The sequence below is a fragment of the Callithrix jacchus genome, chromosome 3 (genome assembly GCF_049354715.1).
Source record: "Callithrix jacchus isolate 240 chromosome 3, calJac240_pri, whole genome shotgun sequence".
In the NCBI taxonomy this organism is placed as follows: domain Eukaryota; kingdom Metazoa; phylum Chordata; class Mammalia; order Primates; family Cebidae; genus Callithrix; species Callithrix jacchus.
Window position 1 is genome coordinate 7,263,776 of NC_133504.1, and position 12,446 is coordinate 7,276,221.

Here is a 12,446-nt window from a genome sequence, read left to right on the forward strand (position 1 = left end):
TCCCTGCTCCACCACATACTCAGGAAAAGCGATCTAGGGGCACCTGGAAGTAAAGGAGAAATGGGAGGCCTTTCTTTCCCCTCCCCTCCCTTTTACTATGTGCCCAGTGCTTTATATACATCAGTTTGTTTAATATACCATGTTACCCTTTGAGCAGTGTACCAGTCTGCTCTCATGCTGCTAATAAGACATACCCAAGTTACAAAGTAAAGAGGGTTAATTGGCTCATAGTTCTGTAGGGCTGAGGAGGCCTCTGGAAACTTACGATCATGGCAGAAGGGAAAGCAGACACGTCTTTCTTCACATGGCAGCAGCCAGAAGTGCCAAGCAAAAGTGGGGAAAGCCCTTTATAAACCATCAGATCGCGTGAGAACTCACTCACATTCATGAGAACAGCAGCATGGGGGCAACCACCCCTACGATCCAATCACCTCCCACCGGGCCCCTCCCACAACACACGGGGGCTATGGGAGCTATAATTCAAGATGAGATTTGGGTGGGGACGCAGCCAAACCATATCAAGTAGGTTTTTTAGTTGGGGAACTGGAGGCTTGGAGATAATCTTGCCATTCATCCGAGGCCTCCAGGTGAGTAAGAAGAGAAGCCAGTGTTTGATTCCAGACTTGTCCAGTTACAGTGACCCTGTCAAAAGATAGTTTTCAAAGTTAAGTCTTTGTCATGTGCTCACTACATCTGGGTATGAGGACTATGCCAAGGTTCAGTGTAGTTTCCTGCTGAGGCGAACCAGGGGCATGACAAAGCTGGTAATAAGGAGAAAATGAGATACACACACATCAGGAAACAGAAGGACGGACAATGATGAGGGATAATTATTGCTTGATGAAGATATGCTTAATAATGTAGAGGATAATCAAACCATAATTTTCGGGCTGTGTTCTCCATCAGACAGAAATAATTTTCGTCTTATCAGTTTCCTACAAGTTAGCAGCGAGGTTTCTAGAATCTGAACGCCGATCAGTAGTTCAGTCTGGTGACCCGAGCAAGCTTATTAGACAGCGCTGAACGCAGCCTGAGAAGACAGGCCATCACACTGTAGGCTTTATTTCTAAGTTCAGTAAGAAAAATGGAAAGAACATTAAGACCTTTTTACATGGCAAAGAAATCTGGATGGCATCAGAATGTGATGAGGGACTCAGGTGTCCCTGAAACCCCAGGGCTAGGAACCCCTTGCAGCTCTCAGGCAACTGTGCTGGTGGCCACAGGTCCTTCTGGAATGGTTCCTGGACCTTAGAGCTGTCAATGGCCAGTAGCAGATGGGCAGGCATGACTGCCCGTCTCTCCTCACCCAACCGATTCATTGCAAATGAGCAATGGAGATGGAGACCTCCATCTGGGATGGAGACCAGATCTGTGTGGAAAGCAGCTGGCCAGCAAGCATCTGTCAGCTCATCTCCAGACAGGTAAGAGGCCTCAGCCCTTGCAGACGTAGGTTCCTGATGAGTCAATGAAATGTCAACGTAGAATCCTTTCACAAGAGACATCCCAAATCCGGGATTCCCAGCATCTGGGGTTGACAGCTTCTTGATCAAAAGCCATCAGACAAATTGTCATACATAATGGCTGACATGGAGGTTTGTGAATATGGTGCTAGCCCTAAAGAAACCGGTACAGTGAGTGCTGCACTAAGCTGAGATGTCTAACATGAAGACACCTAGAAGGAGTTCATCCATTACAGGCTAATGCAATGGTACACTTTCTTCATGAAAACTCCTCATTCTAGTAAGTCACCACGGAGTTTAATCGAATTTTCCCCTCCATATAAGCCCACTCTGGAAGTGTGAACACCTAAACAGATGCCATGCTGTGTAAACAGGCACATCGGAAATGCTAAAGGTGCACGCACCTAAAGCAATGAAACACTGAGGCTTATCCAAAGGACAGACTGTATGGGAGTCTCACTGTGTTCAAAGATCGTGATGGCAGAAGTACCATCAGCCCGTAAATTCAGGACTTAAAAGAGTTCTGGCACATGTGTGAAATGCTACTGTCTCTCACCAACCACCTACACGTTTGTAGGACCCTGAAGTGACTTTGTTCTCTGCCACCTATAGATGCAGAAGGAGTTTGGATTGTCGTACACACATTAGTGAGCGCGCATGATGATAATGCCATTTGTGAGAAACACCTAAATCATGACCTAACCCCATCCACAATGTGCAGGAGGGTGGTGAGGGGACTTTTTAACCAGGGACCAGTTCGTTTTATTCTAAAAAGAGAAAAGAACATTTGACGAGCAATTTTGCTTAACTTGTAACCCATGTATCCTCAAAACCGTGAATGAAGTTCACCTCAGGGCACCCAGGGGGCAGGTAAAGAATGTGCCCCTCACACATTTGACTGTGATGAAGGAAGATGCCAGGCGAGCATTCTCAGGGACTTGCTCCCAGCTGAGTGCTCAAAGTTTGCTAGAGTTAGAAGTATCCTGCCTTTGGAGATGTGGCTCTAGATGTGTCTCAGAGGTCTGCGAGGCCTTGAGTGACATCTTGAAACTTCTTAGGCCTATCTCTTCATCTATAAAACCTGCAAATGCTTTTCCATGAGGATACCTTTCACTGCCGTGACAGACGTGGGAGGCCTATTCAACCCACAGACAGAGCGCTGAGTGCACAGAAGGGAAAGAGACTTGATTTCACCCTCACACTCTCACCTGTCCCACACCTAGCCTTCTAAGGGTTGGTAGAATTCATAAGAGAATAAGATCCATTTCCAAAAGATCATTAAGACTAAGCAGAATGTTCCTTGGTTGGCGAGCGTGGGCTGCTGAGTTCCTCCAGGGCATGCAGTGGTTGTGCTCTGGGGCTGGGAGTGAGCTGCACCAGGGTTTGAATCCCAGCTCCATCTCTTACTAGCTGTGTGATGTGGGCAACTGTCTTGCACTCTCTGTTCAAGACATTCCTACCTTTCATGGCTGTTTTGAGGATTAAGTAAGAAAATATGTGTAAAAGCTCTCAATGTAGTGCATGACCCATAGCTGTCACTTACTGAGCACTTTCTATGATTATACATTCAAAGGAGCATTAACAGGGCTCCTGTCGTGCGCCAAACGCCAGGCTGGAGATCAGATACAATGAACAGTACATCCTGGCTCCTACAGTGAACAAATCTCACAATTTAGACAGGGAACAGGACATGTAAGTGGGCAATTACTGCACAGTATGAAAAGTCACAGACCAGAAGTGAATGCAGGGTGCTATGGGAACACACAGAGGGCTGCCTAATCTATCCGCAGGGCACCAAAGGAAGCTTCCTGGAGGAGGCAGTACCTCTCCTGGGACCTGAAGGGTGAGCGGGAGTGGTTTAACGATGGTCGGGTAGACTGAGCTCTCTGAGCTACTGTGGAGCTGTTTTCCCTCCCGTGTGAATGACAAGGTCCAAGGCTCTGTGGGCTCCAGGATACGGTCTTTCCTTTCTCGTGTTTTAAGTAGTGGGGAGGCCGTATCAGGGGAAGCAGTGCCACTGCATCTGTGTGCGCGCATGTTTGTGTTTAAAATCCGCCAAGAGTATTAGTTATCAACCCATGTAGAGTCCAGACAGGGAAGTGAGTTTTCGTTCCTTTGCTGCGTCTTTCGTTAGTCATGCTAACATCATGCTCGTCATCACCACCATGGCCGTCGTCATCGTCACTCTGATCAGTTTCAGGTGCAGAGGTTGTGGGAAAGCCAGCACTGGGGAGGGAGCCACAGTGGAAACACTGCGGGAAGGGAGGAGAGAGCATTCCAGGTTCTTTCTCCCCTCTCCCGAACTCTGCAAGCTTCCTACCCCAATTTATATCACTAGCTGCTAGTCCTTCTTAACTCAGGAATGAGGGTGAAACAGCTTGGATTTTAGCCAAGAAGGGGAGTTTTGTCAGAATGGGGTCTTCCTGGGCCCCTAGAAACGTGGTCACTGCTAGAATTCACGCGATATCAACATTGGAGCTGACCCTTCCCATGCCCTGTAGAACAAGTGTCCAAGGGAGGCCCACTGACGCCAGTCCCTGACACTCATCTGTTTGCCTCCTGCAGGGGTGCTGTGGAAATGCTTTTCTCGTCCTGGCCAGCCAATTAGACTCACGATATAGTGCTTAACTTAGAGCCTTCCTTAAAGTCCAGCAATGACTGTACAGCAGTTATTTAAATGACAGCTTTGAGTGTTTCTGACCTGGTGACAGCAGGCGGCCAGGATACAGCAAGAACTATCCGCAGCCTCTTACCGCATCTTCCCCCTCTCCAAGGCATGATGGGAAATCGTTCATCACCAAGGTGCTCAGGACCAGCAATTCTTGGCTCAGTGTGTGTTTCTCCCTTGGAGATCTGACCTCATTTGTTTTCGCATATTGGCTTTTCCTGGCCCAGGGACCAGGTTTCGGGGTGTGAACAGCTTCATAGAATGCTACAGGGGTGATAAGGGAGCAAGCCGCTGGGGGCCTCCCTTACCCATGCCTCTCTCCTCTGTCCCTCCAGGAGTGGCCGCGCTGACCTGGCAGCCATATACCATGAGCGTATCGACGTGGAAGGCCACCACTACGGGCCTGCATCCCCGCAGAGGAAAGACGCCCTCAAGGCTGTAGACACTGTCCTGAAGTACATGACCCAGTGGATCCAGGTGACCTGAAGCAGACACCTGGCCTGGCCTTCTCTCTGCCACCCTCTGTCTCTCTCCGTTACAGTCACTCCCGTCAACATCTTAAAAGCTGTCTGCGCCAGCACAGGCTGTGATGGGTCCCTTTGCTTCACACAATGCCTCCTGCAGTACCAAGAGATCCCTTGTTCCACAGCCAGGCCAGTGAGAGAGAATGGCCTAGGTGTGCCTTCTCGCCTGGCTCATCTAGAGCGATACCAGCTCTGTGAAACCCTAATCAGTTTGGTAGAAGCTTGACAGGTGCACAGCTGCCCATCCCGGTTCTACCACATGCTCGCTGAATGACAGAACACGGGGTTTGGTTTGGTTTTGCTTTTGTTTTCTCTTCCTGTGCCTTATTCTGTGTATCTGTAACATGGGCGTGTGATAGTTCTCAAACAAGCGCACGAGTTTGTTGAAAGAGCCGGAAAAGCTGAAAGTCCCGTGTTAGGTGTCGGCACGCACTGAACCCGGCTGAGCCTCGCGGTCCCCTCTGCAAAGGGCTTCTGTTGTAGTTTTGAACTGGGTCTCACCAGGGCGAAATAGTAGATGGTTAAACACAGAACTGAGAAGACAGCCTTTCTCCTATCATTTGTAGTTGACGAGGTTTTCCGAGGGCAAGAGCCTCCCGGCTGGTGCTGTAACGACTGCCTTTCCCACCCCACAGGAGCGGGGCCTGCAGGATGAGCTGAACGTCATCATTTTCTCGGATCACGGAATGACCGACATTTTCTGGATGGACAAAGTGATTGAGCTGAATGAATACATCAGCCTGAATGCGCTGCAGCAAGTGAAGGACCGCGGGCCTGTTGTGAGCCTCTGGCCGGCCCCGGGGAAGCACTCTGAGGCAAGACAGCCCTGCGGGGCGAGGGGGCCGAGCAGGCCCTTGTTTGTGGCCACTTTGCAGTGTATCCTTTCCTCGTAGTTTCATTTATTTAGGGAGTCTTGCTCTGTTACCCAGGCTGGAGTGCAGTGGTGTGACCTCGGCTCACTGCAACCTCTGCATCCGGGTTCAAGAGATTCTCCTGCCTCAGTCCCATGAGCAGCTGGGATTACAGGCACGTGCCACCATGCCTTGCTAATTTTTTTGTATTTTTAGTAAAGATGGGGTTTCACCATGCTAGCCAGGATGGTCTGGATCGCCTGACCTCGTGATCCGCCCACCTCGGCTTCCCAGAGTGCTGGGATTACAGGTGTGAGCCTCCGCATCTGGCCTCCTCCTAGTTGTAATACTGACATACAGAGCAGTGTCAGCAGCTCGGATGCTGGAGGCAGGTGACCTAGTTTGCCTCTCACTCCCTGAGTGATCTCCATCAGGCCTCTGCTCTTCCTTCCCTGAAACAGGTGTATGGTACCTAGTGCATTGAATGTCATGAGAATTAAATGAGATGAGGGAAGCCGCACACAAGCCCTCACTAGGGCTGTTTAATTACTGGCCCAAACGCAGCACTTCTCAGGCACCTCTGGGGGGCATCAGTGGCATCCCTAGCTGTCCTTTCTCAGGAAGGCGGCTGCTGCCAGGCTGATCTGTTTCTGTCTGGGAATAGAAGGGTAATGCATGGAGGGAGCTGAGGCTGTGTGCTGTGCCCAGCTCCTTATCTCAGGAGCCACCATTCCCAGCTCAGTGCTCAGCTGGAAGCCAGACAAGCTCCCCACCCTGGCCCCTCTGCCTCTCTGTACATGAGGATGGTGGTGTCGCCACAGCTGCCTCCTGGCTGCTGGGAAGCATGCTGAGCCCACTGCAAAGACAGAGTATGAGTCGGTGACCACGACGATCTCCCGGCAGAGGGTGTGGTTGCATTCCCACACTGCCAAGATGTGGGTCAAAGCTTTGCTCCCCACAGTCACTACCCTGCGCCCGGCATGACTAGACCTCTGCTTACTCTGCTCTCAAAATAATTATTCTGCCTGGCAGTAGCTGGTGACCTACCCTGAGAAGCGAGGAGGAGCAAGCGGCACCTTTGGCTGCTTGTCCCCCGAGTTCCTAGTCACTTCCCAATATGGGCTTTGTGGCTTGTCCCACTCCCAGATGAAACTGATCTGGGCAGGAAGCAACTGTCTTCCTGGGGGAAGGTGAGCCTGTCGCCCCTGGAGGTTGCCAACCACAGGGTAGGTCCTGGCCTGCTTCCTCTCTCCATCCTCACTGCAGCAATGCAGTGGGCTCTGGGCAATCATTAGTAAGGATGAAGCACTGGTGGAGGCCAGGGCCTCACGTCTTTGGCCCAGAGAGAGACCCCTGGCAAGCTGCCTACTCCTCTATAAGATCTGTCTATTTGTAGTTGAGGAACACTGATGCCCACGATGCCACAGTTCCCAGCCTTGCCCCATCCCCAAGGGGACGGTCCTTTGTTCTCGGGCTCCATGTAGGTGCAGGGCCTATTTATGCAGTGATCCCAGGAGCTCCCAAAATATGAAATCAGGGACAAATTTTACACATCGGCAGGTTCTTGAAAATAAGTTCTTTTTTTTTTTTTTTTAATATTGGCAAGGAAGATCATCCTTGTCTCCAATTTGGCGCTCAGGAACGCGCCGTCTCCAGAACTTGGGCATCCACAGCTTTTGAGCTAGGGAGAGCTCCTTCCAAGGTAGGTTCAGGGCAGGCACTGCAAGCAGCCAACGCAGTTGGTAGAGTATCCAAAAGTGGGGGCCGTGTTTGGGCAACAATTTGTCATGTGACGGACACAACAGTTTGCGAGAGCTGCTGCGTCGCGCCAGATTTTTCACTTATACAAAATCTTGCTGCAAATGCATCCTACATGCCTTAAGAACTCCGGATTTCCTTAAGCAGAAAATTGTAGCTCATGGAGCCATCAGAAACCATCCACTCAACTATTTTACAGAGTCGAGTTGATCAGCTCAATCTTATATTCAGTTATGCCCAGGAACATGTGCCGGATCTGGCTAACGGCCAGGTCCACACCAGCCAGTCGATTTTGAATGTTAGCCATAGATATTTAAGTGGCTGTACATTAGAAATATGTACAAGGCTGACGCCTGTAATCCCAGTACTTTGGGAGGCCAAAACTGGCAGATCACCTGAGTTCAGGGGTTCGAGACCATCCTGGCCAACATGGCAAAAACCCATCTCCACTAAAAATACAAAAGTTAGCTGGGGCCGGGCATGGTGGCTCACGCCTATAATCCCAGAACTTTGGGAGGCGGAGGCGGGCGGATCACGAGGTCAAGAGATCGAGACCATCCTTGCCATGATGAAACCCCGTCTCTACTAAAAATACAAAAATTAGCCGCGTGTGGTGGCACGTGCCTGTAGTCCCAGCTACTCGGGAGGCTGAGGCGGAAGAATCGCTTGAACCCAGGAGGCAGAGGTTGCAGTGAGCCGAGATTGCGCCACTGCACTCCAGCATGGCAACAAAGCAAGGCTCCGTCTCAAAAAAAAAAGAAAAAAAAGTTAGCTGGGTGTGGTGGTGGGTGCCTGTAGTCCCAGCTACTAGGGGAGCTGAGGCACGAGAAGTGCTTCGACCCAGGAGGGGTTGATTGCGCCATGTGAGTCAAGATTGTGCCACTGTACTCCAGCCTGGTGACAGAGTGAGACTCTGTCTCAAAAAAAAAAAAAAAAAAGAGTGCAAAACGGATCGTTCTTGATTTTCTTTGCAGATCTATGACAACCTGAGCACGGTGGAACACATGACCATCTACGAGAAGGAGGCCATCCCAGGCAGGTTCCGTTACAAGAAAGGGAAGTTTGTCTCTCCTTTGACTCTAGTGGCCGATGAAGGCTGGTTCATAACGGAGGTAATTATGAAATTTCTGACCATTTATTCACTATGCAAATTCTATAAAACAGTGCAAAGGTAAATAACAGTTACTCGGTTTTTACATGGAAAAGACTTTTTCATGAAGGCATCATTTGTTGCATTATTTCTTTCTTTAGAGAATCAAAACTCGTGATCGGGTAGTTGTGTAGACACAGCTGTAGATGGGAACCCGGAGTCACGGTTTAGACTTCATGGCTCCAGACTTGCTGTGTTTTAACAAACGGGCCTTAACTCCATTGCGGGGCTTACAATGTAACCTGTTGGCTTCAAAGCGGAACAATTACTGTGAACCAAAGCAATCGCTCAAGGGTAGTCAAAAGAAGGAGAGGCTCAGCTTCACTTTCACCTTCAAGAGAAACATTTGGCAAACAGGACTGTGAGCCCCCAGTTGGCCAATTCGATCTTTCACAGGAGATTATCATGCATTTTTGGTCCAAACCTTAATTGCCTCATGCCTGAATGCCCTCAACAGCCTCCCCTGGTTAGCCTGGACTCCAGGCTCAGCCAGCTCGGGCATCAGCTTACGATACCAGCCCATGGTGGGAAGGCCCTGTCCTTTCGGGGAGTCTGTGGTCCTATCATGTTTAGTTAATTCCTGAAGACGGTACAGGTTATTTTAGGAATTTGAAGGGGGTTGCAATTATTAGCTTGGTTCAAAAGTAATCGCGGCATGGGAAAAAATTATCATCACTTTTGCATCACCCTGATAGAACGGACTCCAGGGTACATGAGAGTAGCTGGTTGAGGCCAACCAAGCGTAAGACCCAGGACTCGTCAGCAGCCCCCTGGGGGTGGAGGCAGGTGATGACTGGCAGGAATGCTGACTGGGCAAATGTGTGGGAGTCCGGGACATGGGCATGGGAAAATGCGGGGGGTGTGGCACGAACCTCAGTTATGCAGGAGGACTGCGTGGCTTCTGGGTGCTCTCAGAGAGAAGCCCCTGGCACTGAGGAATGGAGAAAAGAGGAGATATGGTTAGGAGTGTGAGTATGCAGAGCAGAGGCCAGCGAGACCTCCTCAGCCAGCTCTGGCTTCTCTGCCACGTGGTTTACAAGGTCTCCATGGGGGTCCCTGTGCTCCCTAATGCCCCTCTCTGCTACAATCCGAAATGCTTCTTGTCGCTTCATCACACCGTGTGAAGTTTGCCCGGAGTGAGGTTGGGTTAGGACTTAGAGTGCCTTGCTCAGGACCTCACACGGAGCACACTGTACTCAAGCAAGCCACCTGCCTCACTCTATTCCACGCCAACTCTCCAGGTCGCCCCAAAGGGCTCACTTTTGGAACTTTTTTTTTCAGTTTGTAAAATTCCGGAAGAAGAGCTTTGAATTTTCAAAAGCAAATCCGCTGTGAAGGTTAACCCACGGCCGCCAGTCATTTCTTAGCTGGCTATTTGTACCCATCATTACTTTCTCGGCTTTAGTGAAGTCACCCTTGCTGAGAGGCTGGGCAGACGGGAGGGAGAGCAGAAGAGGGCAGAGGTGATTGGGGCATCTTGCTGGAAAACAGGCTTTAGGGGAGTGCAGGGCCAGAGGTCACTATGGAGACGCTGGATGATGAATGAGGTACCATCTCAATTCCGGCGGGAAAGGTCTTGGCTCCCCACAGTAGAGTGTGACAGGTGCTGGGGAAGCAGCTTCAGCCCTGAGTCCTCTCAGCGAAAGTAAACATGGTATCTCAGCAGCCACACATACGGCATGAAGACGCGGGGCCTTCCAGGGAGTGATGAAACGCAGTGCTGGGAGACCTTGAGGCATCCGTTAAAAAGCTCTTGTTGATAAATCACAGACCATTTGATAAATGTGGCTCAAACTAGAAGGATTTGCTATCCCACGTAACTAGAAGGATCCGCTACCCCACGTAACTAGAAGGATCCGCTATCCCACGTAACTAGAAGGATCCGCTACCCCACGTAACTAGAAGGATCCGCTATCCCACGTAACTAGAAGGATCCGCTACCCCACGTAACTAGAAGGATCCGCTACCCCACGTAACTAGAAGGATCCGCTATCCCACGTAACTAGAAGGATCCGCTGTCCCACGTAACTAGAAGGATCTGCTGTCCCACGTAACTAGAAGGATCTGCTGTCCCACGTAACTAGAAGGATCTGCTGTCCCACGTAACTAGAAGGATCTGCTGTCCCACGTAACTAGAAGGATCTGCTGTCCCACGTAACTAGAAGGATCTGCTATCCCACGTAACTAGAAGGATCTGCTGTCCCACGTAACTAGAAGGATCTGCTGTCCCACATAACTAGAAGTCTGGAGCAGGCAATTGCAGGATTGCTGAATCCGTAACTCAGTTACATCACACCCCAAGCCAGCTCTTCTGCAATGCTCTTGCCTTTCCTCAAGGTCACAAGGTGGTTGCTGCAGCTCCAAGCATCACATCATATCCCATTAGGACACCCCAAAGCAGGAAAGAAAGGGTGTGGGTTCTCTTTGCACATCTCCCGCTTTTATCAGGAAGCAAAATATACATACCGGATCCAGGGTCAGAGTCTGAGGTTTTGTAGGACTCTGGGGACTATAGAATTAAGGTGAGGGGAATCTCTCTTAAAGAGGTATACAAACACAATTTTGAATATAAAATTAGGTACAGGGACTTGGAAGAAGTTCACACACTTGAGAAGCGTTGATGCATAAACTTTAACTGCGCTGTGAGTCTGCTTTCACCCAGAACCCACTAGCGGCTTCCCCTGGCTCAGCTTTGGTTCTGTGATGTGAAATTGTGCTGAAGTGCAGACCAGGGGGCCACAATCACAGGACAGAAGTGAAACCGAGGCCAGGAGTCAGGCAGACAGGGGTCTCGAAACAAAGAACAGAGAGAAGGGGTAAGGGGACAGCAAGGACAAACAGCACCTCTGCACCCATTCTGCCTGGTGCTGGCCCTCTCAGGACACCCAGTGATGATTCTGAGGACGCATCCTCCTGCCCCTGGCTCTGCTTCCATCTCCCCGCCATCCTCCCGCCCCGCACTCTGCTGTGGGTCCAAGTACCTGCTCCCCTGTAGGAAACCGACACATTAATGCTGACCATGTTATGTTCTATTATATATTACTTTTGTAGGCATTGACAAATACACACACACACACACACAGACACACACACACACACACACACACACACGTTTGTCTGTATATACTGCACTTTACAGAGAAGCCGCAGGACAGGAAGGAAGAACGCCGAGCTACTGAGAATTCCTTGAGCGGCATTTTAAAATATACAATCATTTCCAAAGAAAGATTTGAGGTAATTTCAAAGATAAGTGAAGCAGAAATCTTGAAAAACAAGAACGAACATCATAAATAAGATAAATAGGGTGTGAAAAATACAATTAGCTCTGAAAGACGAGGATGGCTCACTAATAGACCGTCCATGGTGGCTCAGGCACCTTTAATTACTAATGATACGTGCTGCAGAACTCATCGTCATCTGTGACGCCCCGATCCTTAGGAACTCGGGAACGACCCCTCCCGCAAAGCTTCAAGGACGTGCATCTAAAGTTATTTTGCACTTTGCAGATAATAAGTACATCAAGAAAAATTTCTGTTTACATTTTAGTCAATGACAACAACAGCTGCCACTATAAGAGCGACCTTGAATTAAGTGCGTCTAGTTCCTGTCTCTACGTCCCCTGATGACTCTGCATCGTGGGTTCTGTTAGTTCTTTTTTGTTTGTTTGTTTTGTTTTTGTTGTTTTTTTGAGACAGAGTCTCACTCTGTCACCCAGGCTGGAGTGCAGTGGCGTGATCTTGGCCCACTGCAATCTCACCTCCCGGGTTCAAGAGATCCTCCTGCTTCAGCCTCCCGAGTAGCTGGGACTACAGGCGTCTGCCACCATGCCCGGCTAATTTTTATATTTCTAGTAGAAACAGAGTTTCATCATGTTGGCCAGGGTGGTCTCGAACTCCTGACCTCAAGTGATCTGCCCACCTCGGTCTCTCAAAGTGCTGGGATTACAGGCGTGAGCCACCGTGCCCGGCTGATACTGTTAGTTCTGAAAATAGCACACTGCTAAATACACTGGAACGCTCACATGGTCCGAGCTTT

The 12,446-nt window shown here is 49.8% G+C and overlaps 1 protein-coding gene across 8 annotated transcripts in view; it reads left to right on the forward strand.

Annotated features, from left to right (window-relative positions):
* The window catches only part of ENPP6 (ectonucleotide pyrophosphatase/phosphodiesterase 6), a 179,693-nt gene that overhangs the window by 144,919 nt on the left and 22,328 nt on the right, over positions 1 to 12,446 (forward strand). For all 8 annotated transcript variants that reach the window (XM_078366188.1, XM_035292554.3, XM_035292553.3 and 5 more), the window contains 3 exons: positions 4,464 to 4,605; positions 5,288 to 5,467; positions 8,236 to 8,373. In XM_078366188.1, the coding sequence (XP_078222314.1) occupies positions 4,464 to 4,605; positions 5,288 to 5,467; positions 8,236 to 8,373 (460 nt within the window). The remainder of the gene's footprint in view (positions 1 to 4,463; positions 4,606 to 5,287; positions 5,468 to 8,235; positions 8,374 to 12,446) is intronic.